The following is a 16,789-nucleotide window of genomic DNA, read 5'->3' as shown; positions in this document are numbered from 1 at the left end:
ACTTCCATGACTTTAAAATCTGATCTCATGAATCCTAGGACTACTCCCTGGCTACAATTCAACATTTGACCTAGTATTTCAATTTCATTCGCACTTATTTGCATTTCATTACTTTCCGCCCTCCATCATAACTTTTATTACTTATATTTCATTTTATTACGCTACCCTTTTATGCAAAAACTACGCCATTTTTACAAATCCCTAATGACTTTCTTTCCAGCCATAGCTATGCATAATTTATCCTCGTTTTTATATCAATGGCTAATGGTTAAATTGGTGACACGCGCAGTATGCAGATCGATGTCGACGCGAATGACATAGATGAGTTAATAGCGCGGAAAGGCCGATCCTTTGGGAGTTCGTTGACTTTCCGCCCCCTTTGGGTGTCACCCCAGTGACTGTTGTAGTATTTTGGACAACTCATGCGCGTTTATTGTGCGACGGCCTCGGCCTAATAAGCATACACGCTTGGAGGAGTGTGGATTCACCCTCGCATGATGTATGCACACAATGTTCACGAGGGTTGTGAATAATTAGGTCAATCCACTTCGATACATTTAAAAATCAAAGATTTACGATTTACAAGTAACGCCATCTATTGGAATTCATGTTAAGTATTTAACATAGGCAACCAATGCGTAAATTCTGCCCCAATTCGAAAAGTTTTACCATTGGAATGCGAAATAAATTTCGATTCTACTTCGCTGGGAGTTATTACACTGCAACCTGAGAAAACAATATAACCTATGACCGGTAACACACTGGTAGCTGTGCTACTCACGAGTTATTCCGCCGGCAAACGCACGAAATTACCGTCCCCGATGGCACGGCATACACACTCAAAACTACATATATCATCGGCGGCAATTTCTCACGGCGACGCTTATTTGCAAGGCACGACGATACAAGCGTACAGCTGTACCTTAGAACAAGAACGCGGCGAACTTAGGAGCCGTAACAAGGCGCGCATGCTTTGTTGTTTAGAATGTTCGGGATGCGCCCAACAATCCCAACACGCGCCTAAGTGAAATATGGCCGCACGCGAAATTGGACAACGTAAGAAACTGCGGCGCAGGACGATAAATCGTTCTTTGAATTCTACGCCGAGATCTGGACAAAACAATATATGAATATCAAAAATGAAAAAACAATAAATTTGTTTTTTAATAAAAAAAAATTTAAACAATTCAAAATGTGTTTTTTAATATTAATTTACTTTAATTCATTGCAACCGGGAGCAATTTGTACTTAATAACAAGCGTTCACCGCTGTTGTATTCGTTAGCAGGAAATTTTTATCGCGGCGCACAATTTATAATTGGATTTTCACATTTCCATAAAATAACGACACAAGCGCAATTCGCGGCGGAAACGGTGCACACAGCGCCATCTAGAGTGTTATTCCTGCAAATGTCCACGTTTACACACCTAAACATGAGCAAACAATTAAAGAACGCAGCGCCGCTTTTCGCACAGTTTACGATCATTTATTTCCCGTCGGTTTGTTTTATCGCGGCGTTGGCTTTTTCAAACTCTCGAGTATAAACACAATATTTATGCATTCGCGAGTGCCACGTGTATGAAAATTAAAATTTTCGCAAATCGTAAAGCGCGAATTTATGCATCATAAACGGGAATTATGCAAAGCAAAAAATTCGTTTTAAAAAAAAATTAAATTGCACACCAAGAGTCAAAACACAAACGTAAACATAAAGGTTTAATGGCTAATGATAATAAAATGCGTGGGGATAATAGTTAACGCGCTTCGTGATTAGCAATAAGAAGAAAAAATAAAAAAAGGTTTCAGGGCGCGGTCGGAGTGTTTTTCGCGTTGAATAATTCATTTTAGGCTGCGTAAATTTTTCATAATTCTATCGCTTCTAATTACCTCTGTAAATAGCAAAACGTTTTCGTTTTTTCTCTGGAGTATCAGCGGCGAAATTACCGCTGATATAAAAACATTTCAGAGTGCAGTCGAGCCGGAAATCCGAAAAAAAGGGAGCAGTCCAATAGAAATCCCGAATAAATGAGAAAAAAGGAGTAAAGCAGGGTGAAGAGTTCAATGGACTAAACTGTAGCCTACAGATATTCACATACAGAGTGTTTCAACTCAAAAAAAAATTGAAAGCATATCCCTACTAATATTATAATTGCGAAAGTCCTGATGTTTGTTACACTTTCACGCAAAAACTACTTAACCGATCATCATGAAAATTTCTACACATATTCTTAGTGGTCCCCGAATGGTTATAGGCTACTTTTTCTTTAATAAAAAAATTATTTTTGAAATAAAATAAAGAAATTGTTTAGCCAATAATACCTCTGCATCTGGCTAATTGACTACTTTAACGCCATCTAGCATTCCAGCAATGCAGCTCAAACCTAAGTACTATAGTACCATCACACTGTATTATCACACTGTATTACCGACAGCTACGTCAACATCAAATCCTATTGACTACACTATGGAGACTGTACACTATACTTCCATAGACTATACTTTCAGCCATTTTAAACTTCCCGCCATTCTACTTCACTGTTACTTCTTCTGTGACTACAGACGCGTACGGAAACAACTTCATTATTTTAGATATTCGCGAGCGAAGCCGCGGGTTAAAGCTAGTCATCTGTAAAGGGTAAACCCGAAAATAAGTACTACACGTAGTCGAACTGTCAAAAGTACATTTAGCCCTTCTCCCGGAAGAGGAAAAGGGTTTCAAAGCGTCAAACCCAGGTAGAGGACTACTACCAATAAATGATAAATCAGTGAAAGCGTTCAAAGGGCCCGTAATCGTAGTGTGTTACTACCCTGATGAAAAAAGGATAATGGCCGGATATAAAAAAGTTGTAGAGATGAGTTGTAATCATGTGTGCGTTCGTGCATGGTGAATATTGCTATAAAAACTGAATTGTGCGTGACTAAAGTGTCCTTGGAGAATATTCTCCTTGAAATCCATGCCAAAAATATAAAAATATTCACTAAAATTAAATTTTAGCTTCAGCAACATAGGCAACTTTATCAACATGAAACACACTGTTGAATTGTTGATGTTTGCGCAAATAATTTAGCATTAATTAGCATCAAAGTGCTAAACACATGGCGTATGTCTCGAATTTCCCAAAATTGAAAACTATGTCATCATACACATCCACAATGTTTGAATATTGAAATTGTTGAGACACGTAATGCAAGATTTAATATGTGTAATAGAAGAAGATGGTATCTGATAGCTAAGATGCAAACCGCAAAGGAAATTCGAACGTAATGCCAATGTGAGGAGTTCCCTGGTGATCCCAGGATGGCAAATGTTTGGGATATAGACGAATATTGGAATATTCCAATGCTCGAGTAGACGGAATCGATTGACTCTGCAAAACTCACTACCCACTGCGGTGGTAAACCGTAGGCCGACGATGCGGAAAATCGGAAAACGCGGAAATGAGATGCTTCGTCGATACTGCTTATTTGCGCATTTTGTACAATAACAAGAAGAAAAACAATCCAATTTAAATAGTTTTAGGTGAATTTCCTCTAAACAAACAACCGGATACAAAAACGTAAACAAATAAGAAAATTTTTAACGAAAAAAAAACATGATATGATATCATATAATAGTGCATTAACGTTATTTACCTCCGTCTCGGCCGCGGCGTTTCTTCTTCGAGGACGAATTCTTTTGTCCGCTCGAAGATTTATCGCCCTTCTCCTTGTCCTTGTCCTTCTTCCACCGTATCAACATGGCGCCGCTGTCTGTTTAGTTTCCCACACTCTCGCGCTTCGCACTCGCGTTACGTTTTAATTTACTCGGTTACAAGCAAGTTACATTCGTTTACCTGTTTAATACACAAAACAACCAACATTACTCAACGATACATAACAGAAAATTATGACTACGACTAGGCGGATATAGATGGCGTGAGCGGGTATAACCTTAAAGCGCAATAAGTTAGCTGTTGCGTAAAATATTCCTAGTTGAAGGCTTGCTTGTATGCACAAAGCAGGCAATTAACTTGAGTTCCTCTCGACGCTCAGCGAGTAACTAAACTGCAATATAACGTCAGCGCAATACACCGTTGTCCTGGATGAGGACAAATAGCAAACAAGAAGATTTTGCATATTCCAGCCGCTGCTGCGGCTCCTTCAACCGTGCTTAGTAACAAGGGGACTCAAGAGACTCGTTCGTAAAAGTTTTCGACAAAACTTTAGTTTAGATTCGCAAGTTGTGCTTCTGTAACTCATTAGATGTTTTGGAATTTTAATATTTTGCGTTAAAATTCAATTATTTTCTTTCCAGAGTGGCAAAAATAGTTTTACTTTGCCAACAATGCCAAAGTGAATATTAATAGTGATAAGGTGTCGCCGTGGATGACAGTCGCGTCTAATATATGAAAAGCGTAAAATTTTATCACTTTTGGCGGAGGCGCCCGGTCGATTTTCAATTTGATGCCGCGAATAAATGAAGATTGAAACGTGTAATATTTCCACTATGAAAACTAGTTGATACAATTTATATTCATGTCGGTGTTTGGAATTTAAATTTATTATTTAAAACGTTTTCGCGACGGTGATTAACTTTTTTCAACTTAAAATTAAAAATCGAAAGAAGTGACACTGGAAACTTTTGATTCGAATAAGTTATTCGTCTTTTCTTGTCGTTTTAAACAAGCTTTTTGCTCCGCTTTTGACTGTCGCCGAATCTTATCTTAAGCTCATTTATAACTTCGCCTTCGGATGACGCTTGTGGTGCTGTGAGTGAAGTGAAAAGACCATTGAAATCTTTATTAGCATGTCGTTACAATGCGCTCACACTCGGCAAAAAGTTCACCAAGTTGGAGTCAAAGTTGCTATCTTGGGATTGAGTTACGGACTCGCCGAAAAAGCTCCGGGAAAGCGTGTCGATAAAAAGCGATCAAACCGCCGGCGGGCAGATGTTAAAAAATTCAATCTAGATGTTTGAAAGTGTGAAACCGAATGTTCGGAATAGTTTCGCCAAAGTTTTGGATACTTTTTCAAATATCTACAATACTATCTGCGGGAAAAACACTTTAATGTCGAATGTATCAGAATCAAAGATTAAATCTGAAGAAATCGCCAAAGAAAAACGAAAATATCACTCAAAAAACAAGAAAAAAACAAATTTTTAAAAAACTCTGCTTTGAACTAAGAAATAATCCCGTTTGGACAATACTATCTGCGGGAAAACTACTTTAATGTCGAATGTATCAGTATAAAAGATTAAATCTAAAGAAATCGCAGGAAAAACATGAAAAACGCGCTCAGAAAACGAAAAAAACGTAAAATTTTACAAAACTCTGCTTTAAACTAACAAATAACCACTTTTGAAGGTGATAACTAACAAAATATAATGTTTTTTCTATTTTTGAATGCCGCAGTCAAGATTTTCGATTTGTTGACAAACATTGGGCGTTTTCAAAACGTGACAAGCATGACGAAACAACCCCGAACATCAATTACGTCATAACATGAATGAAACCCTCACAATCACTACAATATTCCGATGATAAACCAACACTTATGAGCGTAAATTTTAATCTATCCTATCCTCACCTTAATCAATAATTGAATATAATTTCCTTATTAACAGAATAAACGTAGGCGTTACGTCAATACCCGCCCCCTTATCTAACCGCTTCAAATTCCAATTTCTCAGCCTCTTACGCAATGTTGTTGTTGTCGGAATAGTCGCAATTCCGCTTCAATTATTCAATAGCCTCAATGGATGCAATAGCGGCGCACACCTTGTCGTCGCACTGTTATTATTGTACTGCAATCGCGTGCGGTGTCGCGTCGCGAACAACTTATCACTACAATCGCGGTATCTCGGCGTGCAATGTCCGTCGAACTAGGCCGTGGTGCAAGTCGTGCTAGCTGCACGAAGTCGCGAGCGCGGATGTGTTGTAGTAGGCCGCCGGAGGATGCCGGAATCATCCAGGAGCAGTAGCAGTAGCAGCAGGGGTGGATGTGCGCACGTATGTGTGAATCGCCCCGGCGCGACATTAAGCGTGTGTGGGTGCGACCGGCGAGAGCAACGCTCGACGGCGGCGCCGGCATCGCCAGCATCCAGCATCAGGGTGGGATGCTGGAGGGTGACGTCACGCCCGCGATAATCGATAGAGGCGCTGCGACGCCAAACGACGGCCGCCCGTTGAACTAGGCCTGGCCACGCTCTCGCCGATTGTGGCCGTGCGGTGCAGTAACAAAAGCGGGGAGAACGTGCGAACGTAGGTGGGCTGAGTTCAGGAGCTGCGAGCCGAGCTCCAGAGAAGAGGGTGAACGCCCTGACTATCACGCCCTTGCAAAATCAGACCATCCAAGTCCAGAAAACTCTAATCCAAGCAAAACAACACTTTTCATTTACAACTAATCCATCAAAACCTAAATCCACACGATTTTAATACGGAATATCAAATTTTTGACTCTAAATCAAATTCTGTAAAACAACCAGAGACAAACACTAGTAGAATACTAACAAACCCTGCTGCTGTTGGCAGAAATTGAACTAGCAATAGAGTTTTATTCGTAGAAATGAATTACTTTATTCGGTGAACACCCAGAACTTTGCTATCAGCGGTAGAACAAGCGAAATGAAGATAAGAAAACTAAATAAATGTGTGCGGCATATTTCACTTCGTTTACCCGTGTAGAAAGCAAGAAAGCAGAAAGGGCAAGAATGAAACTGTCCGAAGTTTGCCTTAAAATAATATCAGACTTCCGGGTTGCGAAAAATTGGGCCATTCGCTGCGATAAATTGGCGTGAAATGAAATTACTAATTGAATTTGCTTCGAATATTAATAACCATTATCACTATTATCCACAGGGTATGTAGTTAAATGGTACATGGTCAATACTTTTAGATTTTCGAGATTGCAAGAGTAATAAATTTTATCTAAACTTTATTTCGCGTCAAAATGTTTGAGAATTATTTCCCAAGCACTCGTTTTACTCGTAGCGTGTATTAATGAAGTAGTCAGTTGACAAATCTGTGTTTATTTATTACCACGATTGGCCATAGTCCAGTCTAACAAAACAATGAAAGCAGTTGAATGCTCGTAAACGTCGTGTGCGTTTGTTGGGACATGCACCCGTCATGCCAGCTTGCAATCCACACACACTTTTAGAAATACGAGTACAGACATTGAGAATTGTTGGTGACTGTTTGCGAATACTACATTCTCCATTAGAAACCCGGGTGGTAGGAAATTTTGCTCGGGCGTCGGAGAGCATCCCCGAGTTGATAAATAGACAGATGCGGTCGCTTAAACAAATAGTAAATACACATTGTCGTTTACGGCGACTAGAATGTGCTAAACTATCGAAACATTCCGAACAAACCGAAATCCAGAGTGAAACAGGGATTATGTTTAAACCGACGAGTATAGACCCGACAGTGGTGTTGTTTTATACGACTGATGAGTATTCAAACATCACGGACCCAAAACGAGAAGAGAAAGGGGGATCTAGAGAGTATTCACAGCTCTGTACCAGGAAAAAGTGGTGGGGGAAGATATGCAACCGGAGTGCATTGCTAGCAACTACCCCCTCCACTTTTTGCGGGTACCTCGCAGGTAACATCTCCCCTTTTTTCTCTCTTCGGGTAAATTTTTAAGTAATAACCACAAAAACAATTCCCACATACATAAAATTAAAAAAATCATATACATAACCTACGTGTGTGAAAAGGATACTCGTAGAATTGAAATGTATTAGGGAAGGAATACGACGGGTATAAATAAATTGCACAAACAAAATAAACTGCGACCGACACATAACATTCATCGCAAAATCGTTTTTATTGACAAAACAATCAAAAAATAATCATACAAAATATCATCGTACGTACAATCACAATTATTTATACCTGTGCATTGCATAAATTACGTTATATATCATCATACTCTGTACTGTATCGTCATTATCATATGAAATAATATTAAACAAGAACCTAACTAGTGCATATTATCGCAAATTGTATGCAAACGAAGAAAAACTGATAATAACTCATATTTTTCCAATATTTGTTTCTCGTGCTCATAAATTATTAAACTTACAACATGAATCTCATAATCAAAACAACCTAATTGCCATTTCAATTCTACTAATAACCCATTCAAGTGAAGAATGCAAGTGTGTGAGATGAGATGAGTTTGTAAACTCGTTGCTCACTTACCCTTGCCGCTCTCGTTCTTGTTCTTGCGTCCGAAACCAAATCGTGATTTTTTCTGTTGTTCATCTGGTATTGGGGGTAAAGGACGCGAAGGAGGTTCGGTCCTTTGTGTAATCTGTCCCATATTACCATTGGAGTTATATCGATGCATATCGTTCACACTAGCAGTGAGACGTGTACCACGTTGGAAATTATTGTTCGGTTGTAGTTGTTGGTGGCTTTGATACGCCACTGGTTGTGCGTTTGAATTGCGTTGGAGTTGACCATACAACACACCCGCTTTTTGTAAGGGTGGTGGTGATAAAGGAGTCTGTTTGTTTGCATCATAGATATTCCCATAAATATCGCAAACTTTATTATTAACAGTGTTTATTTTCCTGGTGCCATAAATTGGTTCCTGTTGCCTTGGAAGTGAATCACCTGGTGGAAGATCATACCTCTGACCAGGAGGTGATAGGTCAATTTGACGTTGACGGTATTGTACACCCGAAGGTGGTTTGTTGAAATTCGGACGACCACCGTACAAAGACTCGGGGCTTACAGGTTGACGTAGGGAATTACTACGTTTTAACCCTGGTAACATGGTACCTCTTCCTGGACCACCTGGGGTAACGGTGGTCCTATACTGGAAGGACTCAGCCGTGGTCTGTTGTAATATTGTTGGTTTGGAATGGGTGGTCTTGCACCATAAGGTGATTCTGATCTAACTGACCCACTGCCCCTACGATAACCATATATTTCTTCTGTATTTTGAGGGTGAAAATGAGGGTGAGCTTGAAGATGAGGCCTAGAACCATACACGGGTTCTTGATGACCTGGTGGTGGATATCCAGGCAGATATCTCTGACCATTCTGCATAGTACCATAGGGACTCTCCATTCTTGGAGGCTGGATCTGTCTTGACCCATAAATGGGTTCCCTTTGCACAGAACCTCTAGTACCGTAAACACTCTCAGGTACCATGTTGGATGACTTTGAACCATAGATAGACTCATCTCTTTGGGGCATACCATTGGGATACATTCTAGACCCATAAGGGCTTTCAGTCATACTACGACTTGGAGGAGGTGCTGGCCTTGAAGTGTATATAGGCTCATTGTGACTAGGACGAGAACCATAAATGCTTTCATTCGCTTGTCTTGTCCCATAGGGCTCTTCATTCCGAACCATGTTGCCATTGTAAGCACCTTCGTTAATTCGAGGCATACCACCATTTCTAGAACCATAGATTGGTTCATTATGTGGACCCCTTGAACCATAAATGTTTTCATTCATAACTTTATTAGGAATTTGACTTTGCATGGGAGGTCGAGCTGCATAAATTGGTTCCCTGATAGTCCTCATCGGAGGTACTTCACTGATAACACTCGCAGAGTCCACAACCGATGCAGTACCACTATCAATAGTAGATACAGGCGCATTACTTCTTTGTGCCTTTGCAAGTAATAATTCTTTCTGCCTCTGTTGATTCAACAAAAATATTTCATCCCTTGATGGAGGCCCACCTTCCGGCGGCAGAAACACATCATCCTCCAAACTTTCCCTTCCCGTAACCCCATTAGAATCAGCATCCAAGCGTCTTTGTGGAGGACTCTGCGTGAAACCATTCTTGGTAGGCCACGCTGTATTATTCTGCGTATTGTGACTTCTGAAGCTAACCTTTTTGCTATAAATAGGTTGATCGATAGCATTTTGCTGGGTGAGACTACCACGATTAAAAATAGGTCTAGTCTGTCCATCACCTCCTCTTTGGGGACCAGTATTAAACCTCTGTTGCTGCGCCATTCTTCGAGCATTCAGTTCGATATCATCAACTCTTCTCTGACGAATCTCCCTGGGTAAACTACTACTGCGTCTGGTATCCCTTGGAGTAACAGCCATGCTTCTAGATCTTCTAATAGGATCTTCAGCGTATCCACAGGAACTGATCATTGGTCCAACCAACCTTTGCATTTGTTGTTCCTCTTGCTCTTTTAATTTCTTCAACTCCTTCCAACAGAAAGCTTCTACATTCTGACGTATTTCTTGTTTTGGTGGACTCCTCTGTAAAGAGGTGTTTGAATTACGTCGCACCATCATATTAGGTGTTATTGATCGCGAGCGACCATCTTGACTTGGTGTATTAGCCCTGTGAGGTGAATCAACATGCACCAAAGCATTAGTAGTGATTTGCACATTCTTCAATGAAGGTGAACTGGCCAAATCTCTTTGCACCCGGTGCCAATCCCCTGCTTCCAATAAAGTACTCCGGGATATTTCATTATCAGTCATATTACCATTAGTATTATTGTCTGTGACGTTAAATGAACTTGAAGAAACATCATTTTTATTAAACGAAGTAATAGACAACTCGTTTTGATTCTGATTTGTAGAAGTTTGATCAACCACATCACAAATTGTTTCGTGCAGCTCAGGATAATCAATTTCAAGTTGTAACTTTTGATGACTTGGGCTAGACCTATCCTTTTTATCATTCTTCTTATTCGTCTTCAATAATTCAGTAGCAATCAACTTATCAGTACTGACCTCACTCGGAGGTATAGGACTTCTAAGCCTCGGCTGCAATTCAACTTTCTCTCGATTCTGTGGTAACCTCAACTTGGTTCTTTCTACACTGGGACTTCGTGGGCCGTTCATAGATCCAGCACTAATGTCACTAGAACCAGCACTCATAGGTCGTGAGTTTCTGTCATAAACTGTACCATAACCACTATCAGCCAAGTCATTCTCATCTTGCAAACGCTGTGGTTGTTGCTGTAATTGATAAGGACTTTCATTCCTCTGCTGTGGGCTAGGTTGCGACTGTTGGAAAGGATTCGGCAAAGGTCTTTCAGAATTAATCGGAATAGCAGCCTTGGGATGAATAAGTTGAACATTCTGATTGGTCTCCTGTGCTCTAGGAGGAGTTCCAGTTTCGTTGAAAAACTTGGATCTGATTGCCAAACGCTCCTGTTGAAGTTGTTGCAGAGGATTAACAGAAGTCGTCGAATTCTCACTCTCTATCGTATTAGTTGACGAACTATCATACTTAGGAACATTGATATAATTCTTCGAGTCGTTTTTATTATCCATACACACATAATCTTCACTAGGGTTATAAACACCATGATCTGGTGGAAGTTTCCTCATCAACTGTTGTTGATTCTGATGTGCTTCAAAACTATTCCTAGCCTGTTGGAAATTCTGAATATGCATCGCTGCATATCGATGCTCCAAATCCATCCTCTGATCCGGATGCATTGCATCATGAAAACTCTGTTGATGATTAGCTGGTAAAGATTTGGGATCTCTTCTAGGTGTATCAATGGTATGCCTTTGAGTGGAATGTCTATTAAAATTCTCATTCTGCGCATTATCAGCAAACACAGCATTTTCAGTCTTTTTCGTTTTCTTCGTGTCTTCTTTATCCTTCGGTTTCTTGTCTTTATCCTTACTGAAGATAGTCATCAACTTGGAGCGGAAACTCGGACTGCGTTTCTTTTTCGGTTCCATTGTGAAAACGTCAAGAGCCCTTTTAATGTTCTCCACTGATCCAACTTCGAAATCGTCGTATCGAGTTACAAGATGCCTGTCCTCGGGTGCAGCGAAATCAATCTGATCCAAATTAATTGGCGTCGGCGGTTCGTTGATTATCACAGTTTCCACTTGGGAGACTTTCTCCGGTTCAATGACTGTTGTCTCGACTATCACCTGTGTGATTGGTAACGACACCCTAGGTTTAGGCACTGGCGGTGAATCATTCTTAGACTCAAACGAAAATGATACTCGTTTTTCTTTCTTTTCTTCTTTGACTGTATCCACTTCAATGGAAACAGACTTCTTTAAAGGTTCCTTGGGTTTCTCTTCAACCTGTTTATTTTCTGGCACTGGAACTGCAACTGGTACTTTACTCAGTCGCTTTTTAGGTATGGGAATTGACTTATCCTCCTCAACTTCTGATTTCACTTCAACTTTGAAGTCTGCTTTATTCACAAGTGAAATTTTAGGTTTTGGTCCTTGTTTCTCTTCGGGTTCTACTTGTACTTCTTCAAAACGGCTTCTCAAACTCTCCACATTACCAGTCAGACTTTTCGATCGATGTAACTTATGATACTGCGCACGGAATTTGTTGTTTAGAGAATTTCTCTTTTCTGCAGCTGGTGATAGCGAATCATCGGCCGTCTCCGAGTTGGAGTCTTCCGTAGGCGCCATTTTGACAAGTCAAAGGACGTGCTGACGTGTGGGAAGCCTGCAAATTCATCAAATCCAACATAATCATCATAATAATCATAAATCTACTTCAAAATAATTGGCTCGTTTTATTTTAATCATTTTCAGATTAAATTTAATTCAATCAATGACTTACTCAATAATAAAACTCAAATTATCCTAAGGTTAAACTCCAGAGAACATCCAATACATTTTCACAAAAACGAAAACGTACGATGTTTTCAGTCATACACTCGATATCTGTTCAGTACTAGTGTCTACATCTGACTGAGCTACGTGTGTCACAACCCAAGTTGACTTAGTTTCGTAAAAACAATCCGCTATCAGCGCGCGCGAGCAAATAAAAGCCTTTGAATGTCCGCGAATTAACTTTTACACCTTAAGTAACACATTAACATATTACATCATTTGAAACGCGCTTAGAAAACGCTGAAAAAACAATGCAATCGATTGTGGCCGCTGGTCACCGCCCCGACAATCTCACGACTGATATCACTGCACAACGACACCTATGCGTGCAAATTTACGTTTTTATCACTGAACAAACATGAAACATAATAAAAATACGCAGTGTGGTACTTAACATTTTGTGTTATCTAAATGATATCGCTTTATCTTAACGCTAATCAAATAAATGTATCGCAATAATTCCCAACGCAGTTAAAATCAATACTTTGCTATTCGTAAAATAAAAAATTACGTAAAACGTAAGAATTTAAGTAGATAATACCGAATTAATATTACCTAAACATAAAAAATGATAAAGTGACTTAAGTATACTAAATTAAACTTTACTTTGGATTGTTTCGGTAACCTATTTCTTTATAATTGTAAAAATAAGTTCAGTAAACTTAAAATTTTCAATGTTTGTTTTACGTACTCGTAGACAATTAACAATCAAACTTACATTGTTTGCGTCTTCCCGATTGTGTACACAACTTGCCTTGTCTAATTTTTGTTGAAAACATGCATCGCATGTTTTTCTGCAGGCTGCGTCCCGTCGACTGTTGCATTCACAATTCGGTTTTCGATCTGGCGTCGCGCGCGCCGTCTAATTAATCCATTATACAATGGTCGAGTATGCACGTTCGGTACGTGCGCGCACGTGTTTATTTACAATATACAACACATGCTACCGGTCGGCAGTCGCCCAGCCGCCCATTGGGCGTAAACATTTCCATTTTCATCAATGCTGACTTGATTATTTTCGTTCGGAAAGAAAATCTTATTTAGTCTCACACTCGCTGTGCGCAAGATTGAATTATAAATAAGGTATATACACTTGCATCGTAAAAATATTATACTTGTAGGTTGGTATAAGTATAAACGTGAGATTTAATCCCTACTAATATTATAAATGCGAAAGTCCTGATGTTTGTTACACTTTCACGCAAAAACTACTTAACCGATCATCATGAAAATTTGTACACATATTCTTAGTGGTCCCCGAATGGTTATAGGGTACTTTTTATTTAATAAAAAAATTATTTTTTAAATAAAATAAAGAAATTGTTTAGACAATAATACCTCTGCATCTGGCTATTTGACTACTTTAACGCCATCTAGCATTCCAGCAATGAAGTTCAAACCTAAGTACTATAGTACCATCACACTGTATTATCACACTGTATTACCGACAGCTACGTCAACATCAAATCCAATTGACTACACTATGGAGACTGTACACTATACTTCCATAGACTATACTTTCAGCCATTTTAAACTTATCGCCATTCAACTTCATTGTTACTTCTTCTGTGACTACAGACGCGTACGGAAGCAACTTCATTATTTTAGATATTCGCGAGCGAAGCCGCGGGTTAAAGCTAGTTATAAATAAAGACTTTGCATCGTAAAAATATTATACTTGTAGGTTGGTATCAGTAAAACCTGTGATTTAATAAGTAATAACTTTTTAAAGTAATGCATTAATCATTTTTCTGCATTTTGTAAAAGTATCAACGTAATTGAATCGGAAACGGTTTGGATATCTGGATATCGACGACGACAAAAACGTTATTGATGCTTTTTCGTGCGCGCACGATTTCGTAACAAGCGCTTTGCAATAACGACAAATTGATTTATGAAAGCGGGCGATGCGTTTAACCATCAATACACGGCGCGCCGCAAGACCATCGTACCCCATACTCACAAATCTCATAAATGCTCGCGCAAACAGCGCTGGATTTATTCATAGTTTCATTGGGTTATTGTCGGCCCCCGTCGAGTCGATAAACAAGGCGCACACAACGGTAACAGCCGCATGAACGGCAAGAAGTTGAAGCCGAAGAGATGAGAGGATCGAATATCCTCGAGCAACAATCGAAACTTGGTATTCCGATTGCTATTGAACATTGAATCGGAGGATCGGCGAATAAATAAAGCGTCCGAAGGTGGAGAGGAATGGAATACGAGTACACCGAGCGCGCATTGTTCTAGTGTTATCGGGAGATTTCACGATGTTGCAAGGATGCAACAAGCTGGCATAACATCAATCGCTGACTGTCTAGGAAATGGCTAACCATTCACAATCACGTGCGTTGTACAAGGCGCAATTTATATCAACGAAAAACCACAAATCAATAGGTACAACGTGTAATTTCCTCTGTGTAACGACGAAAAATATTTTCATTTCAAGCAATTATGAGGTAGAATATTTTTTAAAGGCATGACATCGATGGAAACATTTGAAATATTGTTGTAATTATGATCCCAACATCCCGGAAAATTGCAATGCAAATTTTATAACTTAAGCACGACTTTTCAGCTAATTTGTTGGGGTGCACGTTGCGTCACAACAAAACACAAGTGAATACAACTGAGCGACGCGGAATTCATATTTAGACTTCAGGAAATATTTACCGGCATTTTTCCAAGAATAATTGAGTTTATAACCAGCTTACAAAGATTAAACAAATGTATATCCGCGTAAAATCCCAATATTTCTTATTTTTTAAATAAAAATTCAAAAATTCTTTTTAAAATGCCTTAAAACTAATTTTTCGCATTTTTTTTGTCAAACCTGAGCACTTTATTCGAGAAATAAATTAGTATTCCTCACAGGCAACCACTGCAACAGAGAATAATGTGCAAATATACACAATAATGAAAACTCGAAAAGGTAGTTCCACGCGCACGGTGCCCGCTTATATTTGCGTGTGTATTACGTAAGCGCTAGATTATAGTGGGTGCTTTGTTGAATGTCGCCAATAAAATGCGCCGCGTGTGCTCGATAGTAAATATAACCGACCACCTGCACATGTGTGAGTGTGTGTGTCGTGTGACAAATTCGGCTTTGGATTTTACGCGCCGCTATATATCTTTGCCGAGTGACTTATTCGACGAATATCTTGTATGCGGGAGGCAATACATCATCATTACCCCGAGATTTAATCAGTTTAACCGCTTCCATAATACATACATCGACATTAAATGTTACAATATGTAAAAGTATAAATTATTCGCCAGCTGATGCAGAATTTAACACGTTTTAAATGAAAATTTCGTTTAAAATAAAATTTTATCGAGTGTTACAGATTTAAATACTTTCCAAAGCGTAATCTCTGCTTTTATAGTCTTGGATAGAAGTTTTGTGATTCCACACCCGATTATTACATCGTGAGCACTCCGATTAACATTAATTCCAAGCCATTCTACGCGTAGATATGCCTAAAGTGCATCTACTGCACCACACACATTAATATGTAATGCTCGTAAGCAGTGATGAGTTTCAAAATGAGTTCGTGGCTTGGTTAGATGGTAGAAACTTGTTGAAATCAGATATTCAGCCAACCAACTGTGAACCAGCTGTAGGATAAGCCGGATTTTGGTGATGACCACTTGCCACCTTGTGGCTCGTGTCTGTTTCGAACAAAATTAACTCAAACCATCACTAGTATAGATATTGTGTGTTCGAAAATGCCGAGCGTTACATTAGGAATTACCTACGGACCCCAACCCTTTCATTATACGCCTGAGATACGAGTGCATCAGAATGCAGCTTGAATTCCGGCCGGGGCAGATGTTTTCTGCTTGCCTGATTGATAAATGTAAGCATAACTGTTATTTGTTAAAAATGCATTTAGAGGGTTCAGAACCATATATAGATGTATTTTGGGTTGCCTACAATAAACTGTTTTTCGTTGAATTAAATTAAAATTAAATTAAAACAAACAAAGCACGAAAATAACTCTCCATATTAAAGGGTGTCACGCTTAATCAATCGTGACGAATATTCAAATATCGTCGCTGCGAGCCCGTGCTCGATACTCATTATAGAATTTAATGTGTCATTAACTCGACGTCCACGCCAGTAGGTGCACTCGATGCGTTCAAGTGCGCACATGCGACTTGGACATTTTCATACACAAGTACACGCCATCAAGCGCGCGGCG

The 16,789-nt window shown here is 39.4% G+C and overlaps 1 protein-coding gene across 1 annotated transcript in view; it reads right to left on the bottom strand.

The window, feature by feature from the left end:
- LOC135795812 (uncharacterized) overlaps nt 1-16,789 on the bottom strand; it is a 50,668-nt gene that overhangs the window by 28,336 nt on the left and 5,543 nt on the right. The window contains 2 exon segments of the mRNA XM_065307604.1: nt 8,190-8,757; nt 8,760-12,414. Coding sequence (XP_065163676.1) covers nt 8,190-8,757; nt 8,760-12,377 — 4,186 coding nt within the window. The 5' untranslated portion in view covers nt 12,378-12,414.

Source organism: Atheta coriaria, unplaced genomic scaffold (assembly GCF_025399875.1).
Source record: "Atheta coriaria isolate IRGN ID8LTWV9N9 unplaced genomic scaffold, Caltech_Dcor_3.1 hic_scaffold_7_pilon, whole genome shotgun sequence".
Lineage (NCBI taxonomy): Eukaryota > Metazoa > Arthropoda > Insecta > Coleoptera > Staphylinidae > Dalotia > Dalotia coriaria.
Note: the sequence above shows the minus strand (reverse complement) of the source record. Positions and strands in the feature narration are given on the sequence as shown.